Below are 19,285 nucleotides of genomic sequence, written 5' to 3' on the forward strand. Positions count from 1 at the left end.
ACTTTGAGACCTCAAAGTGAGTACTAAGAGAATTTCAATTAGCTCTGTATTTTTCTTTTTTTTTTTTTTAATGAAAAAATATTTAATAATACCTGACAAAACAATAAAACTTATTTAAGATAGTTCCATATTGGTGTTTTTTTTTTATAATAATTTTATTTTTTTAATGGGGTGACATCAATAAATCAGGATACATATATTCAAAGATAACAAGTCCAGGTTATCTTGTCATTCAATTATGTTGCATACCCATCACCCAAAGTCAGATTGTCCTCTGTCACCTTCTATCTTGTTTTCTTTGTGCCCCTCCCCCTCCCCCTTTCCCTCTCCCATTCCCCCCTCCCCCCTGTAACCACCACACTCTTATCAACGTCTCTTAGTTTCACTTTTATGTCCCACCTACATATGGAATAATGCAGTTCCTAGTTTTTTCTGATTTACTTATTTTGCTTCTTATCATGTTATCAAGATTCCACCATTTTGCTGTAAGTGTTCGGAACATTTGTATTTTTCTTTTTAACAGCTTTATTGGGGTATATTTTATAAACCATGAAGTTCACCCATTTTAAGAATACAACTTAGTCATTTTTAGTAAATTTATAGAATTGTGCCACCACTGCCACAATCCAGTTTTAGAACCTTTCCAGCACCCCAAATCGATTAGCTCTGAATAGCATTCTCAGGGCTCAGGGAGTGCTTTTGCATTTCTTGGTCCAAATGAATAGGCCTAGAGGCATCTGTGAGAGATTAAGAACAAGTTGAAGTTAGCCTTCCTAGCTTTCAAACCAGGCTGTGTCCTAAATCCATTTACTTTAGAACTAGTGACACGTGGCCCCAAACTGACTACCTGTGTATGGGTGGGGGGCAGAAGATGGAGGGGAAATCTTTAGCTTCCTCAAGTGAAGAGGGGGTAGTGTCCACATAGAGATGGAAGTAGAAAGAGTTTGATGAAATTTAAATAGAATGAAAAAAAAAAAAAACCCCAACAGTTAAAACAAAGAAGGCAAGCAACTGAAAAGGAATGAGAAAGGCTTTTTCTAAGGCAATCAGTTGAAAGTAGATGGCTTAGTTCCCAGACTGCTTCCCACCTGGAGGCCCGCTGCCATGTGCTTTGATGGGAAAGAACCAGGAAATCTCCGTAGTATTGAAGTGTAACAATAAGCCTCGCCATGCTGTGGGAACTACAATAAATGGCATAATAAAAGTAAATGTTATGGCACTTGACTTCACGGCCTATAATCTCCCATTCAATCAGAACAGCGTCTTCCATCAGCGAAAGAAAATCGGACAATTTAATTTTCACTTCTATTCATGCACAGGCCTGTGTTGGAGTTCATCCACATTTTCTATTATGCTCCTTGAAATATGGCTTCATAGTCTGATACAAACAATATCTCAAACTGACATCAACAACTTAGTTTGGGACCAACTGATTTCATTCTAAATTATCGTGGGCTGACACATGCTGATAGCTGCCCACACGAGATCTGAAAAACCCATGTTCTCTAATTTAATATCACAATAATTTTAAATTATAGCTTTATTAAGAAACACACTTATTTATAAGCTAACACTGATGATTTCTAATGGCTTTCAGGACTGTTCTGCTATTCACTGCAGCCTACATTTGGACAGCTTCAATTGTCTGAAGCACTAACAAAACATGGTGGTATAATAATTCCCTTCTTGATTCAAAGCAATAAACACATGCCACAAAAGCAGAGATACAAAAGCAGCCCTGAAGACAGCCAGTCCCTGGGCAATGTCCTATTCTCCTTGACAGCATTTCCGCATTTGGGCCTAAAAACATTTTTGCTTAAAATCCTCTGCTCCCTCGGTCCGTGATGTTGCACAATTCCGCTTTCCCCCAACATGCGTTGCGGACTTTGCGCAGGATTTTCTCTAGGTTCTTTTTTCTTATGGTAAGGATTTCATTTTTCTGTTGACTTGATCACTTCTAGGCAAACAACATTAGAAATAAGCATCTCTATCTTTCTGCAGCCCACCAAGTGATCTTATATAATTTTGGAAGACAAGATGAGGAAGTTGAAAGAGATGTAGTATTCTTTACAGATAAAGAGGCGGAAACTCAGAGCGTCTATGGAGGTTATGGGAGGTCGCCCAGCCAGGAAGCAGTGGAAGCCGAGGCACTCAAACCCAGGTGTGCAGAAGCAGCCCTGCATTGTTCCTGTCTCATGGAAGGTCCTAATCTCCACTTGCCATCCTTGCCCGCCTCCCTGGCCTCAGCCCTCCACCTTCAGCCTCAGCCAGCACGGACACGGGGATGTCCGATCAAAGCTCTAAGTAAACGTGCTTCAATGAATTCATCGAGTTTTCTGCCAAATCAATTCCTCCTCCAGACATGCTTATTTCTACCCAAGTCATTTTTCTCCCCAGCCACCAACCTTAAAACCTCACAACTAACAAATCATTCTCTCCTCCTCCCACTCCCAAATCTAATCTTTTACTGAGGCCTAGCCATAATGCTCTCGCAATTGCTGCTTCCGCATCTCTCCCTTCTTTCACGATCCTTTTGTGAGCAGTTAAATTCTGGCTCTCTCTCACTGCCTCTCACCAGAACGATCAAATAAAATAACCTGACTCCTGACACCCATCTTTCCTTCATCTCATTTGTCCCACAAAGCTCTGTCAGTAATAGCTGAATTTTTAGACCTGATCATGTCACTTCAGTGTCAGCTGTCAACGGTCCCCACTGCCTATAGAATCAATTACAAAGCCATCCTTCTCAAACTCAGTCCAGTCCCGACTTCCATTTCCAGCCTCCTCCCTCACACCCCTCCATGTCAGCACAAACTCTGTACTGCAGCCAGGCTGATCTATGCTCAGCCATCGGTGGTCCCCAGGTGGCTGCCCTGCCCATCTCTGCCTCTGCCTAAGAAAATCTGACTGTCTGATCCAGGGAAGTCTGTCCACCTTCACAGAGCCTGCCCTCACACCCTGGGTGACAGGGAGCGTCCCCAGCTCTGAGCAGCATTACTTTCTACCACTCAGCCAGGGGTCCCCAAACTTTTTACACAGGGGGCCAGTTCACTGTCCCTCAGACCATTGGAGGGCCGCCACATACAGTGCTCCTCTCACTGACCACCAATGAAAGAGGTGCCCCTTCTGGAAGTGTGGTGGGGGGCCGGATAAATGGCCTCAGGGGGCCGCATGTGGCCTGCGGGCCATAGTTTGGGGAAGCCTGATTTAGACAGAGCGTCAGGATTACTTCACTTTTCATTTGCTGTCTTAGGGGCCCCAAAGGACCCAAAGACCCTGGAAGGCAGGGCCTGTGTGTGAGGGCCTTGGAAACCATTCAGCCTTGGCTTCAGTAGTAGGTACTGAACCGCCAACCGTCGTTCCTCACAATGAAAACAGCATGTATGTTCAATTATTAGCTTGAGGAATTAGAGTTTGCTATATTAATGTCTTCTTGTCAAAAGAAGAGCAAACTAAACCTCAGCAACTCTTTGTGGGCTCCCAAATATAGTATACAGCTGGTGCTTAGTTTTCACAGTATGAAAAGCTTCTATAGACCATCCAAGCTCCACCAATGCTCCCAACATTTCCAAACTAGCTTTTCAGAGTGAAAAACATGAAATTCATATTTTGGCGATAGCCACCTTAGTCATCTCGAAAGCCAAAGGAAACAAAGGTCAAAGGCCAATGTTGTTCACAAGCAAGGCACAGGCCTGTGTATTTTGGAGGTGGGAGAACACCTCCCTCCCCATGGGAGGCCCCACACACCCTACCTTCATTGACACTTCGCCCACTGGCCACCTGCCTTGAAATGGGGCCTGAATGCTCCTCTGCAGTCATGGAACTAGAACTTAATCAGACTCATTCCAATGATTCCTCCTCATTCACAGCCAATCACTGCTCTGCTCTTGCCTGCCCTTTCACCGGGTCAAATGCTACAGCAGGCCAGCATTTCTGTTATTATTGCGTCAGCCCAAGCTGTCAGAAGTTCCTGGTCATGCTCCCTGACTAGGCTTCTCAAAAGCTGACTGAGGATATAGAATAGTTTCTGGAAACAAGACAAGTACTTTTGGTGTTTATAGTCACAATGACACATCCTACCCCTAAGCCTTCACAAGATCAGATCAGAGACTGCACGTCAGCAGTTGTGAAGATGTAACTGTATTAGCAGGTTCGGAAGAAAATGACACCCCAGCACAGGAGTAACCCCAGGTGACGAGAACGCTCATGGTAGGCGCGCTGGTGCCTCTTACAAAGCCTGCCAACTGTCAGACATTTGTTTCTAAATTGAGCAACCAAAGCAAATGATGCTAGAAGTCTTCCACGTCTAATCACTCCCTGATAGTGGCTGCCCCAATAGCGGCTGCCAGAGGTTAGGGAAGAGAAGGGGGCAGGCTGGAGGTGGGTGTGGTTATAAAAGGCAACAGAGGGAACCCGGCGGTGATGGAATGTTCTGTATTTTGACCGTGGTGGTAGATACACAAACCTACACGTGACAAATTTATATAGAACTAAATACACATAAATACTAGTAAAACTGGGGAATATGGTAGACTGTATCAATGTCAGCCCAGTGTAATCTTGCACTGCAGTTTCATGTTAGCACTGGGAAAACTGGTAAAGGGTAAGTGGATCTCTCTGCATTATTTCTTACAACTGCATGCAAAATCTCTACTTGTTTCAAAGTAAAAAGAAATAATTTTAAAAGGGCAAATTCCAAAATGCAGTTCTCTCTCTCATGTAGAATATAAGAGGGTGCTAACTTACGAGGGCAGGGTGATAGGTACAAATTAAAGATGCAAGGCTAAAAAAGAAAGTAAATCCTTGAATTTGGACTTCTTAAACAGGCTGTCACCCAAGTGAAATCAACAGTGGCCTCAACCAGCACATGTGACCTCAAAACCACCCACGCATATCCCCAAAACACCCTTCAACTTTTTTACCACCGAGACTTTAGCTACTTTCCCATTTATAACATAGTGGTATCTTGACCTTGCAAAAATGCATTCATGTTCTGAACTAAAGTGGCAATTATTAAAGCAAACTTCATTTTAAATGCAAAGTCAAAACACTTAGAGCTGTGTTTACAATGAACTCTGCCATTCTGCATTTTAACCCATTTACCTCATTACATTAGAAACATAAATCACTGGAGAATATGAATATAAGTGCTAATGCCCATGTCTACAAAAAGGTTTCTTCATCAGTTCTTTTCATTGGACCATGCAAGACATTTCTAAGGCCAGAGAGAATAAAAATCCCACGGATTGTGTCTTACCGTGGGAACCACCATTGCTTCCCTTGTTTACAAAACTGCAACACCTAAAACTAACCAGGGCTGTTAGCCTTACATTTAAATAGTCGTGTTAGTTCTCATCAGGTTGCTTGAAAAGGGAAACTGGGCTCTGCAGTCCCTCCAAAACTGTGCAAAGAGAAGCAAGAATGGTCTCCTTACTTACCGATGTCATTGCTGCGGTCCGAGAGATCCTTGTCCAGGATGCCAGACAGCGAACTGCCCACCAAGTCAATCTTTGAACCGTCACCCCTATATTAAAAACAGAAGTCCAGGCATTTAACAGTTGATGTGTGTCCTTGTCATTTTGTCAGCTTTCTTACTGCATGCAAGTTAAGGAGTGTACTGGATGTGGGGCAGGTGGCACTGTCGCCTGTGAGGAAGCCCGTAGGTGCCAACGAGTTCTCCAGCCACATGGGCCTTGGTGAAAAGCGGCCAACAGAGTGGATGCCCCCCTCTCCTCCGGCACACATTTTCAAAGATAGCTATTTTAATAACAACTGTTCAGCAATGCAACTTTAGCCACAAACCCTCCTGCTGGTACACAGGGTACGACATAGGCCCTGCTCCCGCCTCATGGCCAAATAAGCACCAGCAAACAGTAACTGGAAGCTTCCCTTTTAAGGAGCAAGGAATGTAGCCAATGCTGCTTGTCAAAGGTCAACTACTTTTAACCTTGAGGAAAAGGTTTTCTGGCCTAGGCTGAGGCATCAGCCAGGCTGTTGACAGGCACAAGGTGTCGAGTTGAGATCTGGCAGCCTGAAAGCTGGCGCTGGGGCACAGACCTGTAAAATTAGACAGCTCTTGGGTGGGTGCCACCATGCCCGTCAGGACACGCGCGACTTCCCTCTGTATTTGGGCGAAGAGCAGCCCTTGTGGACAAGAATGGCCTTCGAAGATGATGAAAGAAAGAGCCTACTCATGCACAAGAAGAAAGTTCCTCCAAATTCCTCCAAAAGGGCAGCTCTTTGGACTCTTTTGAGGGGATGAGTCCTAAATGAGATTATCCAAAGCCTGTGATGGCAGTGAAATAGGGGGAAGAACGTTGCCTATAAAATGAGAGGGAGAAGCCAAACAGTTGTTCCTGGGAAGGCTACAGAAATAGTCCATCTCATGGCTTCTGGCAGTTACCGTGGCCTGAGGCCAAACTACACAATGAGTAACAGATGGGGACATTGACAGGGCCAAGCCAGGTGGCACCTACTCCAGAGGGGCTCATGGTCTAACTGGGAGAAAGAGAAAGACATCTACAAGCCCACATGGTACAGGCGGTATCAGATACAGGCACATCGAAGTCCTACAGGGAGCACTATGTCAGTGCAGGGGATATGCACGGCAGTCCTGGGGACCATGGGGAAGGTGATGTTACAGTTTTGGGCCTTGGAGTAAAAAGGAGAGAGGACATATCAGTACACATGATTGAGCAAGGGCCCAGTGGCCAGGGATCCCCAGAGAGCAGAGGTGAGAACTCTAGGGACCCAGGGCTGAGCCAAATAGTTTGGCCTTCACCAAGAGAAAAATACAGCTCTAAGGCTGGGTGTGTGCATTATGACACTTGCTGGGCTTTACAGAGGTTGGTTGAAATCAAAGCTCAAGAAGAATGTGGTGCGGAGGACCCGGGTTCGATTCCCGGCCAGGGCACACAGGAGAAGCGCCCATTTGCTTCTCCACCCTCCCCTTCCTCTCTGTCTCTCTCTTCCCCTCCCGCAGCCAAGGCTCCATTGGAGCAAAGATAGCCCGGGCGCTGGGGATGGCTCTGTGGCCTCTGCCTCAGGCGCTAGAGTGGCTCTGGTCACAACATGGCGACACCCAGGATGGGCAGAGCATCGCCCCCTGGTGGGCAGAGCGTCGCCCCTGGTGGGTGTGCCGGGTGGATCCCAGTCGGGTGCATGCGGGAGTCTGTCTGACTGTCTCTCCCTGTTTCCAGCTTCAGAAAAATGAAAAAAAAAAAAAAAAGTATGTGGAGTATTATACTTGGAAAGGGGAAGAAGCTTGAACTTCACAGCAGAACTTTGATTTCTCACCTTCCTCCATACCCCTAAGGTGGTGGGTGCCCTTCTAGGCCAGGTATCTATAGCAGATTCCCTCTCCATTCCCTGGCTACCAAAACTCAGGCCCCATAGGGCATGTCCCTTGGACAGACCCCAAACCAACAGGGATGGTGGGATTGAGGAAATTTATTTCAAAACATTTTATTGGGAGGGTTCCAGCACCCACTCATTTGAATATAACTGTCTGAAACAAATGCTTTACAAATGAAGCGTTATTAGTAGAAAGGCATTTTCATTTTTCAAAGTCTTCAGGGTGCTTAACGTTATTTGGTGTCTATGGAGCCTGGCTGACCTGGTGCCGTCCTCCTCCAGACTAACAGACTGAACTCAGCTTATTCTCCGAGCCAGACATCTGTCCTTCTGGGGACACATCAAGGACCAAAAACTTGTTAAGAATACCTGTTCTATCCAGGGAGACAGGTCCTCAGGCAACGAAAATCTAGTTAATTCCACAGGGCTGCTTTATTTATTTATTTGGCAAGGGGAGGATGGTCTGAGGTGGGCAGCTGGGAGGGGCAGTTAGAGGGGCTGTTGGTGGGGAGAAGGGCTTTGCACCGCAGCTAAGCACTTGTATTACAGAACAATTTGGTTACTTTGGAACATGTGATTTATTCATCCATTTTGGTAACTATGAATCTTAAAGCTGCCACTTCCCTCTTTGATTTGACAGCTGGAAGCTTCCAGTCCAATGTAAGCCTACCTCGAGGGACTGCAGAGACCCTACTGCATGTTACCTCGTTTGCATACCTCGTTTTATGGGGCTTTGCCTTATTGTGCTTCATAGATATTGCCTAATTTTATTTCATTTTATTTTAGTTTTGTTTACAAATTGAAGGTTTGTGGCAACCCTGCATTGAGCAAGTCTACTTTTCCAATAGAAGTAATTTTAAAGAACAGAATGTATATCAATAGCATTTAAAATGACGATCTGCTTTGGGCCAATTCTGGGAGTATAGGCTAAATAAATAGTCTGAAATATCCAAATGGGTTTTTGCAGGTCAACATGTTTATCACAGTGTTATTTGTAATAAAGCAAAACTGAAAAGAACTGGAATCTTTTGTAACTAGGGGAACAGTAGAATAACCTATGGTATTTGGTGGACTTTTATATAGCCATTGAAATAATATTAATAAAGTTTATGACAACAGGACAAAAGCTTATACATGTTATCATGTTAAAGAACAAAGGCAATTTTAAAATGACATGCACCTCACTGCACGTATACCCATGTGCACTTCTGATATGTTAGGAAGAGGTATTAAAAAAATTGGAAGCCCTGGCCGGTTGGCTCAGCGGTAGAGCGTCGGCCTAGCGTGCGGAGGACCCGGGTTCGATTCCCGGCCAGGGCACACAGGAGAAGCACCCATTTGCTTCTCCACCCCTCCGCCGCGCTTTCCTCTCTGTCTCTCTCTTCCCCTCCCGCAGCCGAGGCTCCATTGGAGCAAAGATGGCCGGGCGCTGGGGATGGCTCTGTGGCCTCTGCCTCAGGTGCTAGAGTGGCTCTGGTCGCAACATGGTGATGCCCAGGATGGGCAGAGCATCGCCCCCTGGTGGGCAGAGCGTCGCCCCATGGTGGGCGTGCCGGGTGGATCCCGGTGGGGCGCATGCGGGAGTCTGTCTGACTGTCTCTCCCTGTTTCCAGCTTCAGAAAAGTGAAAAAAAAAAAATTGGAAGAATATTTAGTGGTTATTCCCAGTAAGTCTGATGGGTGGTTTCAAGTTCCCAATTCAGTACCTGGTACATGTCAAAGACTCAAAAACTCTTGTGGAGCCTGACCAGGCAGTGGCGCAGTGGATAGAGCATCAGACTGGGACATGGAGGACCCAGGTTCGAGACCCCGAGGTCGCCAGCTTGAGCGCAGGCTCATCTGGTTTGAGCAAGGCTCAACAGCTTGAGCCCAAGGTCGCTGGCTTGAGCAAGGGGTTACTCGGTCTGCTGTTGCCCAAGGTCAAGGCACATATGAGAAAGCAATCAATGAACAACTAAGATGTCCCAACGAAAAAAACTGATGATTGATGCTTCTCATCTCTCTCTGTTCCTGTCTGTCCCCATCTATCCTTATCTCTGACTCTGTCTCTGAAAAGAAAAAAGTCTTGTGGAAATAATGAACATTTGCCATTTTTTTCTGAAATGGGAATGCATTACTATTTGTACAATAATTAATTTTTTTCCCCAAAAGACAAAGTTTATGACCTTCAGTATGATCTCAGCTATGTAAAACCAATGAAACAAACCAAATCATACACAGGGAAAAGATGAGAAAGAAACAGTTCAAAATGTTAATAGCAGTTGTCACACAGAACTCACCTGAGGTGTGTAGAGTTACAAATCCTGAACTGAGAGGCCCAGGTCATGAGGGCCCACCCTGAAAAAATAGGCAGTACTATCCCTGAGCAACCCCTCCCCAAATTCTAAAGTGCCAGCCACGTTCTGATAGGAAGGAGATTGGGATCCCCCATCTCTCTGCTGAGCCCTGATCCCTCATACCAAGAGCCAGACACAAGCTTCCAGCTGAAATGATCTTCCATGCAGGGCCAGAAGCGAGCCTATTTTGAAAACACAGTAGGTGTAGCTTTAAAAAAGGTCTGATCCTTCCAAGTAGGGAAGCTGCAGCTGGTATTTTGACAGTGTTCAGACTGGGTATGGAAGCGTTTTACAAAGTCTATTTGTAAATGCCTTTCATTGTATTTATAGACTCTTACAACAATGCTAATGAGTTTCAGTTCTGAAAAATAACAGAATTTCTAAAGTTCTCCAAAGCACGTGTTTGGAGTAGCTGATGCCCCATGAGCCTGTGGCCCTCAGTGGCCCTTGTTCTTCCCCAGTATGCTCAACACACGGATACCATATTCTAAGAAGAATGCTACTAAATTCAACAAAAAAGAAAAGAAAGCCCATTTTTTTTTGTAATTTACTAGCTCCTTTGAGGTTTTTTTGTACCGTGAGTTTCTCTGCCCACAACTATTAAATAAAAGGAGAAAATACAAGAAAGCGGGCATATCACTGAAATATCAGAACAAGGTTGCCCTTACTTCTAATTTTTAAATAAAAATAATGTTATTTTCTTATGATTTTCTCAGCAGTTTTAGTTATGGACACTTAAAACACAGGAGTTGGACAGGCAGCTAGCAGCTGAGAGTCTGCTTGCTTTACTGGACAGGAAACTTAAACCACAGAGAAGTGGACTAGCACAATGATACCCAGCAAGATGAAGTGGAACCTACGATCCTGTAGAAATGACAGTGGTAACTGATAACTGATGGCCTACCATCTCCCAGGCACAAGAATGGCCCCTTTCATCCATTATTCAGTAATCATAACCACCCCATAAGGTATCTACTCTGCTTCGGGGACAAAGAGACAAAGAGCCCTTCAGAGAAGGGCTGGGTGTCCTTGCCCTGGGAGTGCTGTTGGCCCCTCCAGGGGCCACCCCAGCTGCAAAGAGCCTCCTCAGTCAAGAGAACACCCTTTCCTGGGTGGACTACAACCCATGCTATAAAAGTTTTGGCCATTCCAGTCCAATACAGGACAACTCGGAGGGACAATTTGAGCCCCAAAGTGCCCTGTGGTATTGGCTGAGACTTTGGTGAGCCAGTACCTGACATCTCTCTCTGCCCAGTGCTGCTTTCTTCTTCCTCTGTGAGCACTGAACCTTAAAACATACCTCACATACTAAATGCTGCCTCAGAGTCTTTTTCCTGGAGAACCATACGCGTGATGACCTTATTTTCATTTTATAGATCAGGAAGCGGAGGCTCAGTAGGATTAAGTCATTTGCTGACTAAAGTAGTTATAAAAGTAGTAAGGTAGTGAGGTCTGTCTTTGAACCCACTGACTTTGACTCCAGAGCCTAAACTTTGGGCCATTTCTCAAAGCTGCTTCACTCGACCTCCTAGTCATGGGGCTGGAGAATCATCAAGGACGCCAGGCGGCCTGTCATCGCAGCTCACTGTCAGCTGGGGAAATAGCCTTTGCTCTTGGAGTTAGAAAGGACTAGTAATAAACAGAAATCACACACCTGACCCATCTTGAGGGCCTGCTCTTCCCACTTAGACTTGAGACATAAGATCGTGTATGTGCACAGTTGGAAATGTGGAAGGTGCGCCATGCGCATCCCTTGAGAACATGAGCTCAGTCAGTGGCATGGCCCAATTTAGCCCAAGTTGGGACAGTTAAGCCAAGACATGTGGCCTGGAAAAGGTGTTGGAGTGCACAGGAAGCCAAGGCAAGGAAACAAGTAAATAAATAAATTAGCATCATTAATAGCAGCAACAAAAACCACCAAAAAGACCCCACAGCCCTTCTGGAGGTGCGGGGGCATGAAGGGAAAAAGAATGAACACACTGATTCCCACCCAACAAAAAGATCCCAAATCCAGACGATGACTCCTTTTGGCAGTCCTCTCTCCCTGCCATCAGATCTACTACTATAATGTAAATGTTTGGGCTTTCACTGCCTAAAAATTGTTACAAGGAGGAAAAATCTGGGAAGAGAAGGGAAGGAAAAAAATAGAAGAGCCCCACCCCCTGCGCTCAGGAAGCCACTGAGGTGCACATTGTGAATCCTATATTTTCCTCCACCTTTCACCCCATCCAGGGGGTTGGCAACTCACATGAACGATGGCAGATGTGAAATGTGACGATCTTAGAGAAATGACTGAGTTACCCTGTCCCTTTCTTGCTCCAACTCCACAACCTTGTTTATATCACCTTCATCTAGTATCAAGCCACCAGTTCCTCTACTTCACTTCCCTTGTCCTGGTCCAATTGCACACCAGGGGTGAGAGGCCGATGGAAGGTAATGCTTCTCTCCTGCTTTCCTGGCTGCGTACTCATCATATCTCAGACTTCGGCTCTGACTACTAAAACTGAATGCAGATTACCCAGTTTGGGCTCCCATTTTATTACGGACAACGGTCCTGTCCTCCAAGGGCGTGAGTTATAAGCCCAAGGCCGTGCACCTAATCAGTGGTAGGGCTGAAACCAGTTAGAAGCTTCCTGATGCCCTGTCCCGTGTTTGCCTACCACACTTGGGATGGCAATAATTAAAATGAGCATCCACATGCACATGTTTTATGTTTCTAGAGGTTCTTTTTCTCCCTTAAATAAACAACCGTCAGAGGGCTCGGTCCATCTGTAGAGGGAGCAGATGTGAGGCCTCCTTCGGAGGCGTTCTGCACTGGGAAGCTCCTGCCCTGGGAGACTGAAACCTTCCATCACGAAAAGACAAAACCGTGGCAGCAGTAATCTCAGCTTCCTTCACTCTTCATCAGGAGGGAGGGCGGGAGGAGATTCCTTCCCTTTCCCCAGAAATGCAGGCCCAGAGGTCCCGCTGATATTTGTGGAGTCCCGGTATACCCACCTGGTGGTCAAGCGTGTCCCGGGAATTACGGACACTTTTGGACTGTGCACTTCCCATTTCGATATGGGACAGCCTGAGCCAGGCCAGGGGCACAAGGAGCAGGAACCGGAGTGGTTTTCCTGGCTGCCCTCCCCTTGCACTGCGTCCTTGTTTGGACGAGCACAAACAAGCGCAGCTATTTATAGTTGGTGAAGACATGTTGGAAGGTGACGGGACACTGCCCACTCAATTCCCCTCCAAACTTCTGTTCTTTGTGCAGACTCTGCAAGCATGTGGAGAAACAAGCCTCACTCCAGAGCTCCTCCAGGGCATGACAAACCCAAAGCACCCAAAGGCAAATGGATGATGACATCTGTAGCCCTCATCAACGAACCCACAGCTGGGCATCTCAGAGGGGCAAGGAGCTTTAAAGATGTCTGGAGGTGGGGAAGTCTGAGAAAAGTTTGTGCGGTCACCACTGAGAGGAAGACTGTTCAAAGAATTCGGCCGCGGGGAAAACATTCTATGAACCAGCTAGCACTGTGCCTGTGTGGGGTGCCGCCATGTCCTGCTGTTTCCTCGCCCGATTCTGGCCATCACTGGCAGGAAAATCAATGGGCTTCAGTCTGGACTGGGGCTAATGCTTGTTTCTCCTGTTGGTTCTTGCTGCACAGGATAAAATTCATTCTCAGTATGATGAGTGGAAAGAAGTAAAGAGAGAAGGTTAGACACACAAGTGAACTGAGACACACAAATAATGCAGACACTCATACAATGTGACGAGGTAATTGCCCTGTGGGATTCCTATGCTCTAGAATTCAACTGTCTTCCCTCAGACCCCGCCTTCCCTGAGTCCCAACTCCCCTGGCTGTCTGGCTGCCTCCGAGGGAGGCTGCTTTGGCTTATGCCCCCTCCAGACCTCCTGATGTGCTGTCTGAGAGGGTCCACATTTCTATACTGCTGTGCAGCTACTGACTATGACCTGCTTGCCACCAGGCAGGAAACCCTCGCCCACCAGAGCCACGCACTGAGCTCTTTCAAGGAAGGAAAAGAAGCAAGTGTGGATTTGCTAAGTGCCAGGAAAGGAACCATGGACCTGAGGCACAGTGGCTTGTTTAAATCCGTGTATCTGGGCAAGGTAGCCCTCACTGTGCCATTATGCAGAAACAAAAACTGAGACCTGGGGAAGTGTGCACCTTGCTCGACATCAGAGGGTAACTAAGTAGACTAAGGTTTCACCTCCGGTGAGCCGGGCTCCAAAGCAATGGGTGGGCAGGAACAATATTTGGCCTGGTTACCATAGTTACCTACCTACCTAGAAGAGGGTCTGGTCAAATGTAGGCACCTGATGAATATCTGAAACAAATGAATGACACCACACACACACACACACACACACACACACACACACACACACGTACATATGCAAACACACACACAATCTTCTTTCATCACTAAATTCATAACTAAGCACCCATTTTCCATAACTAAGTTTCTCACAAGATGAGTCTACACATGCTTGACCACCAACTCATTCTCTCTTCAATGCACCCCAAGTCTGTCTCCTGCACTCAACAACTGTGTAGAAACCACTTGACTGGGATCAGTGAGGGCCAACTAGTGACCAAAGCCTGTGGACACCTGTTGGTCAAATAAGTTTGTAAATATGATATATATGTTTGCTCGCTTATAGTTTGCATTGGGTGTGGGGGACAGGCTGTAAGCAGGCAGGGTCGTTACAGCCTAAGGCTTAGTTTTAAGACTAAGCTTTTCCCCACACCCTTGACTGTTGCATGATGTGGGGTGGTGCACTCTCATGAGGAATCCCATTATGTCTCAGATAAATGACTTTGTATCAGAGACTTCCTTGTTTGTATATTGGATTAAAGGTTTTGATTTCTACACTATAAAATGGGGCAGACCAGGAGCTTGCTCTCTCTCGGTTCCTGAGATTAGCCTTAGAGAGGAGAGCAGAGAAAGGGCACGTGGAGGAGGCCAGAAGAAGCAGCCAAGGTGGCGGAGTGCTGAAGGAGAAGCCAGTTTGTGCAGAGTTTGTGCAGAGAGAATGAGATGGGGAACAGAGGTGAATAAGGCTGGTGAGGTAGAAACCTTTGGGAGCCCTGAATGGAAAGGGAAGTGTTTTCCCACTATGTGTGTATTTCTTGCCTGCCGGGTACAAGCTAGGATTAAAGGTAATGACCCACCAGTTCTTGGCTCCGTTGTTTCATTACCATCTGTCCAAATCAAATGCGAACCTGCATGGGCCAGGCGGCTGTGATGGTGGCTGTGGCTACTGGCTTTACAGCGCCTTTCAGTCTTTCCTGGCGCTCATTATGTGGGTGGTTCTCACAGCATGGTCAGCCAACCAGCAGCAGCAGCAGCACTGGGAGCTTGCTAGAAATGCGAATTCTCTAGCCTTAACCCAGCCCGACTGAACTACCAACTCGGGGGAGCAGCAATCTATGTTTAAGCAAGCTGCAGGTGATTTCAGTGCACACTCAAACTGTGAGACCCACGGATCAGGAGTAGCTAGCTCCACATTTCCTTCTAACTTCCATGACATCACACTTCACCCACCTTTCAACGGCTCCTAGTTTTTCCTCCACCTGATAAATAACAATTTTCCACAAGGCTGTCTTTAGTCTCTCCCTTTCTCCATAATCTTCTGGAGTGATCATAGCCATTCTATGCTTGTAAGTACCATCTGTGAGCCAACAACACCCACCTATGTCACTTCAAGCCAAGATCTCTCTCTTGAATTCTACAAAGGCATGTCTTCGTCCCAGATTGTAGAAAAGAAGGGAAATACACATCACACTTAGGACTTTGAAAAGACATTTGGAATACTTGAGTAATCCAAACTCAAAATGACGGCCTGAATATCCAAGTGCACATTTTACCCACCTACTTAGGGGACATGTGCATGCACTCTAGCTATCTTTCTCTTCCTATTTCTTTAATTAATTGATTGATTCCATTTATACCTAATAAGAGCAGAGGTCTTTTTTTCATGTTTTCGTTTGGTGGGCAAGGAGGCCAGACACCTCACAGAGAGATCAGGACCTGGAAGCTTATTTTCTGCTAAATTGTAACCCCAGGGGCTTGAGCAGCCCAGATGCCTGTGTAAATCTAAAGAAAAATTAACTTCCATGTGGGTAAGTTGGTCTCAACAGAGACATCTGCCCTTCCCTAAGCACTTAGTTGATGTTTGGCATATAAATGTTTACTTAATCTTTGCCTCAAGCTAAAATGTCTCCGAGCTCAACATTCACTTATCTCCCAAGGTTTCCCTGAAAGCCAGGGCTCCATCTTTATTACAAGTAAAGACTTTGCAACTCCACGGCCCCTACCCACTGAGTCCTGTGCTCTAGTTCTCTCAGTGTAGCCTCAGGCCTCTCACAGGAAAAGTACCTGGTGTGTTAAACTTTTAAAGTAATACATCATGTTTAAGCGGCACAGGTCTGGGAAGTCACTAGGCTTTCTGCCCACAGCTTGGTTCTCAAGACCCATTTGAGAACCCTCCTCCAACACATGCTTCCACACCTGCAGTCAGTGGATAGTGTCCTCTCCCAGAGCACACTGACATCTGAGAGGACCCTGGTTTCTAGAACACCAACCTCACCTCACCTTAGATCCTGCCATCTTTTTGAGCCTATAAAAGCCACGTGGGTCATCCACCCCCAAGGACAGCCCCGCCTTCAGACCTACTTCGCCTTTGAACTTGTGAGCACCAACCTCCACTTTCTGATCATCATCTCCTGTACCTCTGGCCATTGACTTCCTCCATTCCATCTTTGCTCACCTCACTTCCTCCTTCAGCCTTTCAACTTCCCTTCCATCCTAGACCCCTATCTATCATTCAGGCCCCTAGACGCCAGCCCTCCCTGTCCCCCGCCCTGCCAGTCACTTGCCCCCACTTGGAGAGCAGGGGCTGCTCCCTGCTTTAGCAGACAGTGGGAAAAGCTCATCCTTTCCTATTCCAGCTTCCCTACAATTTGGGAAGAAAAAGAAAAATAATATTCCAACTTGGGGTGCCTGTGTTTGTGAGATGAACAAACCTGTTGCTGTCCAGCCAGCCTGCTTCCGCTACTTCCCTATCAGGCTGATTTTCTTCTGAAGGCACAATGTCTGCTCTGCCCTTCGCGTTTCTGGCTTGCTGTCTCCCACTGCATGCAATCACTAGGGCTCAAAGCCGTCTCTTCTTGTCAGTATTTCCTTGGATCTTCCTCCCTTCCTTCCTTCCTTCCTTCCTTCCTTCCTTCCTTCCTTCCTTCCTTCCCTCCCTCCCTCCCTCCCTCCCTCCCTCCCTCCTTCCTTCTTTTATTTCTCTCTCTCTCTCTCTTTCTCTCCCTCTTTCTCTCTCTCTCCCTCCCTCCCTCTTTGTTTTATTTTATTTTCTTTCTTTCTTTCCTCTTTTCTTTTCTTATTTGGACCCTTCTCCCAGGTTTCAGGACCTCTTCTCAGAGAAATTTCTGAACACATATTTATTTAGTTTATAATACAGATTATTAGACATAGAACATCACATGCCCGTGTGTTTATGTATATAAATACACATACAAAAGGTTTAGGTATATTCTGTGACTTGAAATATATTTATGATCAAATATCGAGACAAGTGAGTACGCTCCATGCTTTTGAGCCTCCATTTTCTCAAGTGTGAAAATGGGGTAGACAGAATGCTCTTTGCACCACAAGCACCTTAGTTACATGGTGAGCTGTACAAGACGAGCAGGTACTGTTTTGCCTACTATAAAATAATAACCAAGGCCCTGGCCGGTTGGCTCAGTGGTAGAGCGTCGGCCTGGCGTGCAGAGGTCCCGGGTTCAATTCCCGGCCAGGGCACACAGGAGAAGCGCCCATCTGCTTCTCCACCCCTCCCCCTCTCCTTCCTCTCTGTCTCTCTCTTCCCCTCCCGCAGCGAGGCTCCATTGGAGAAAAGATGGCCCGGGCGCTGGGGATGGCTCCTTGGCCTCTGCCCCAGGTGCTAGAGTGGCTCTGGTCGCAGCAGAGCGATGCCCTGGAGGGGCAGAGCATCGCCCCCTGGTGGGCAGAGCGTCGCCCCTGGTGGGCGTGCCGGGTGGATCCCAGTCGGGCGCATGCGGGAGTCTGTCTGACTGTCTCTCCCCATTTCCAGCTTCAGAAAAATACAAAAATAAATAAATAATAATAACCAAGGTGTCCCCAAGGCACAGACTTTCAAACAAAGGAGGCACTTATGATCTAAGAGAAAGTTCTATTAGCAGTCAGTTTTTACAATCAATTCTAGTATTAAATATTTTTTGAAAAGTATTTTTTTCCTGTTAAAATTCCATCTTAACTTCTTAGCAACTGGAAGAACATGCTCACCATGTGAGTTTGTTAGTGGTGTGCTTCCACTGTCTCCGAATGGACAGAGTGCACACTGGTGTCCTCCACTTCCCTAGACACGAGTCCTGAGAACTGGTCTGCAATGCTCGAGCTCCACCATTACTAAGGTCCAAAACAGTGCTTTGCACACAGTAGGTCCTCAATACTATTTCATTACATGAATGCATCTAGAAATGATTCCCCTCTTCCTAAACATATGTATTCCTTTTTTTAAAAGATGTAAGTTCCTGTTTAAATAGAAAGAAATCGATCTCTTCTGGAAGCCACATTTGGCAGCAAGCTTACTGGCCGGTGAGAGGAAGTACAGGCCCAGACTGCAGCTGGAGAGAACTGCCTGGTTCTTAACCAGAACGGCAAACAATATCACATGCCCATGGGTTCAGTAGTCTATCCATCAATCTGTCCAGTCAGGTAAGTCCTTGTGACGACATGGGTTCACAGAGCAGAGAATACCCTCTCTCCGGAGAACCATGGACACAAGACTCTTTGAATGATGTTAACATTCCCACCTCAACTTATGTGGCAGAACTATACAAATTCATAAACCATTTTGTGTTGGTTGTCTAATGTAACTGCCTAGCAGGAAATATGAAGTGCATGAAGTACTGAGAAACAATAAGCTGTTCTTAGATTTCTCTTTTAAAAAATTGTGTTGACATCCATGGTGCACTAACTTAGAATATACAAGACACACATGTTACAGAGCCGGCTCAGAGGAGGGAAAGGAGGACAGGATGGGCAAAGTGAACAAGATGTGAGCACTGGCACCTCCTCCCTTTTAGGAATCATGGCATTCAACAAGTGTGTTACATGAGCCACTACCAAACGTTCAATCCTGTAAAGCATGTAGAAATGACAAAACACACTCTTGATCTGCTTGAAATCTGGTAAAGGAGTCCGGGGGTGTGAACATCCCAAGTGACACAGCATGTGGCCCCACATCAGGCTAAACACAGATGTTGGGCATTTAAAGAAGAGACCATAGAGATAAGGGAAGGATCCCAGAAGAGGGGCATGCTAACTGGGGAGCACTGACAGGTGCATGAGACGCAGCCGGGGAAGGAGAGAAGTACTGTAAAGCACTTGGGGCGTCACCTGGGAGGCCATTAGAACGTCAATTCCTAGGACTGATCCAGACCTACCAAGTCAGCAACCGTGATGGTACGTCCCAGTGATCTGAACATATTCTTTGGGTGATTCTGATGCACACAAAGTTGGAGAACCACTGAGTTAGGGCAGGCACTGTCCTTC

At 46.3% G+C, this 19,285-nt stretch overlaps 1 protein-coding gene across 7 annotated transcripts in view; it reads right to left on the reverse strand.

Annotated features, from left to right (window-relative positions):
• The window catches only part of SH3KBP1 (SH3 domain containing kinase binding protein 1), a 442,009-nt gene that overhangs the window by 31,825 nt on the left and 390,899 nt on the right, over positions 1-19,285 (reverse strand). For all 7 annotated transcript variants that reach the window (XM_066357664.1, XM_066357661.1, XM_066357663.1 and 4 more), the window contains one exon: positions 5,439-5,524. In XM_066357664.1, coding sequence (XP_066213761.1) covers positions 5,439-5,524 — 86 coding nt within the window. The remainder of the gene's footprint in view (positions 1-5,438; positions 5,525-19,285) is intronic.

The sequence above is a fragment of the Saccopteryx leptura genome, chromosome X, assembly GCF_036850995.1.
Source record: "Saccopteryx leptura isolate mSacLep1 chromosome X, mSacLep1_pri_phased_curated, whole genome shotgun sequence".
In the NCBI taxonomy this organism is placed as follows: Eukaryota; Metazoa; Chordata; class Mammalia; order Chiroptera; family Emballonuridae; genus Saccopteryx; species Saccopteryx leptura.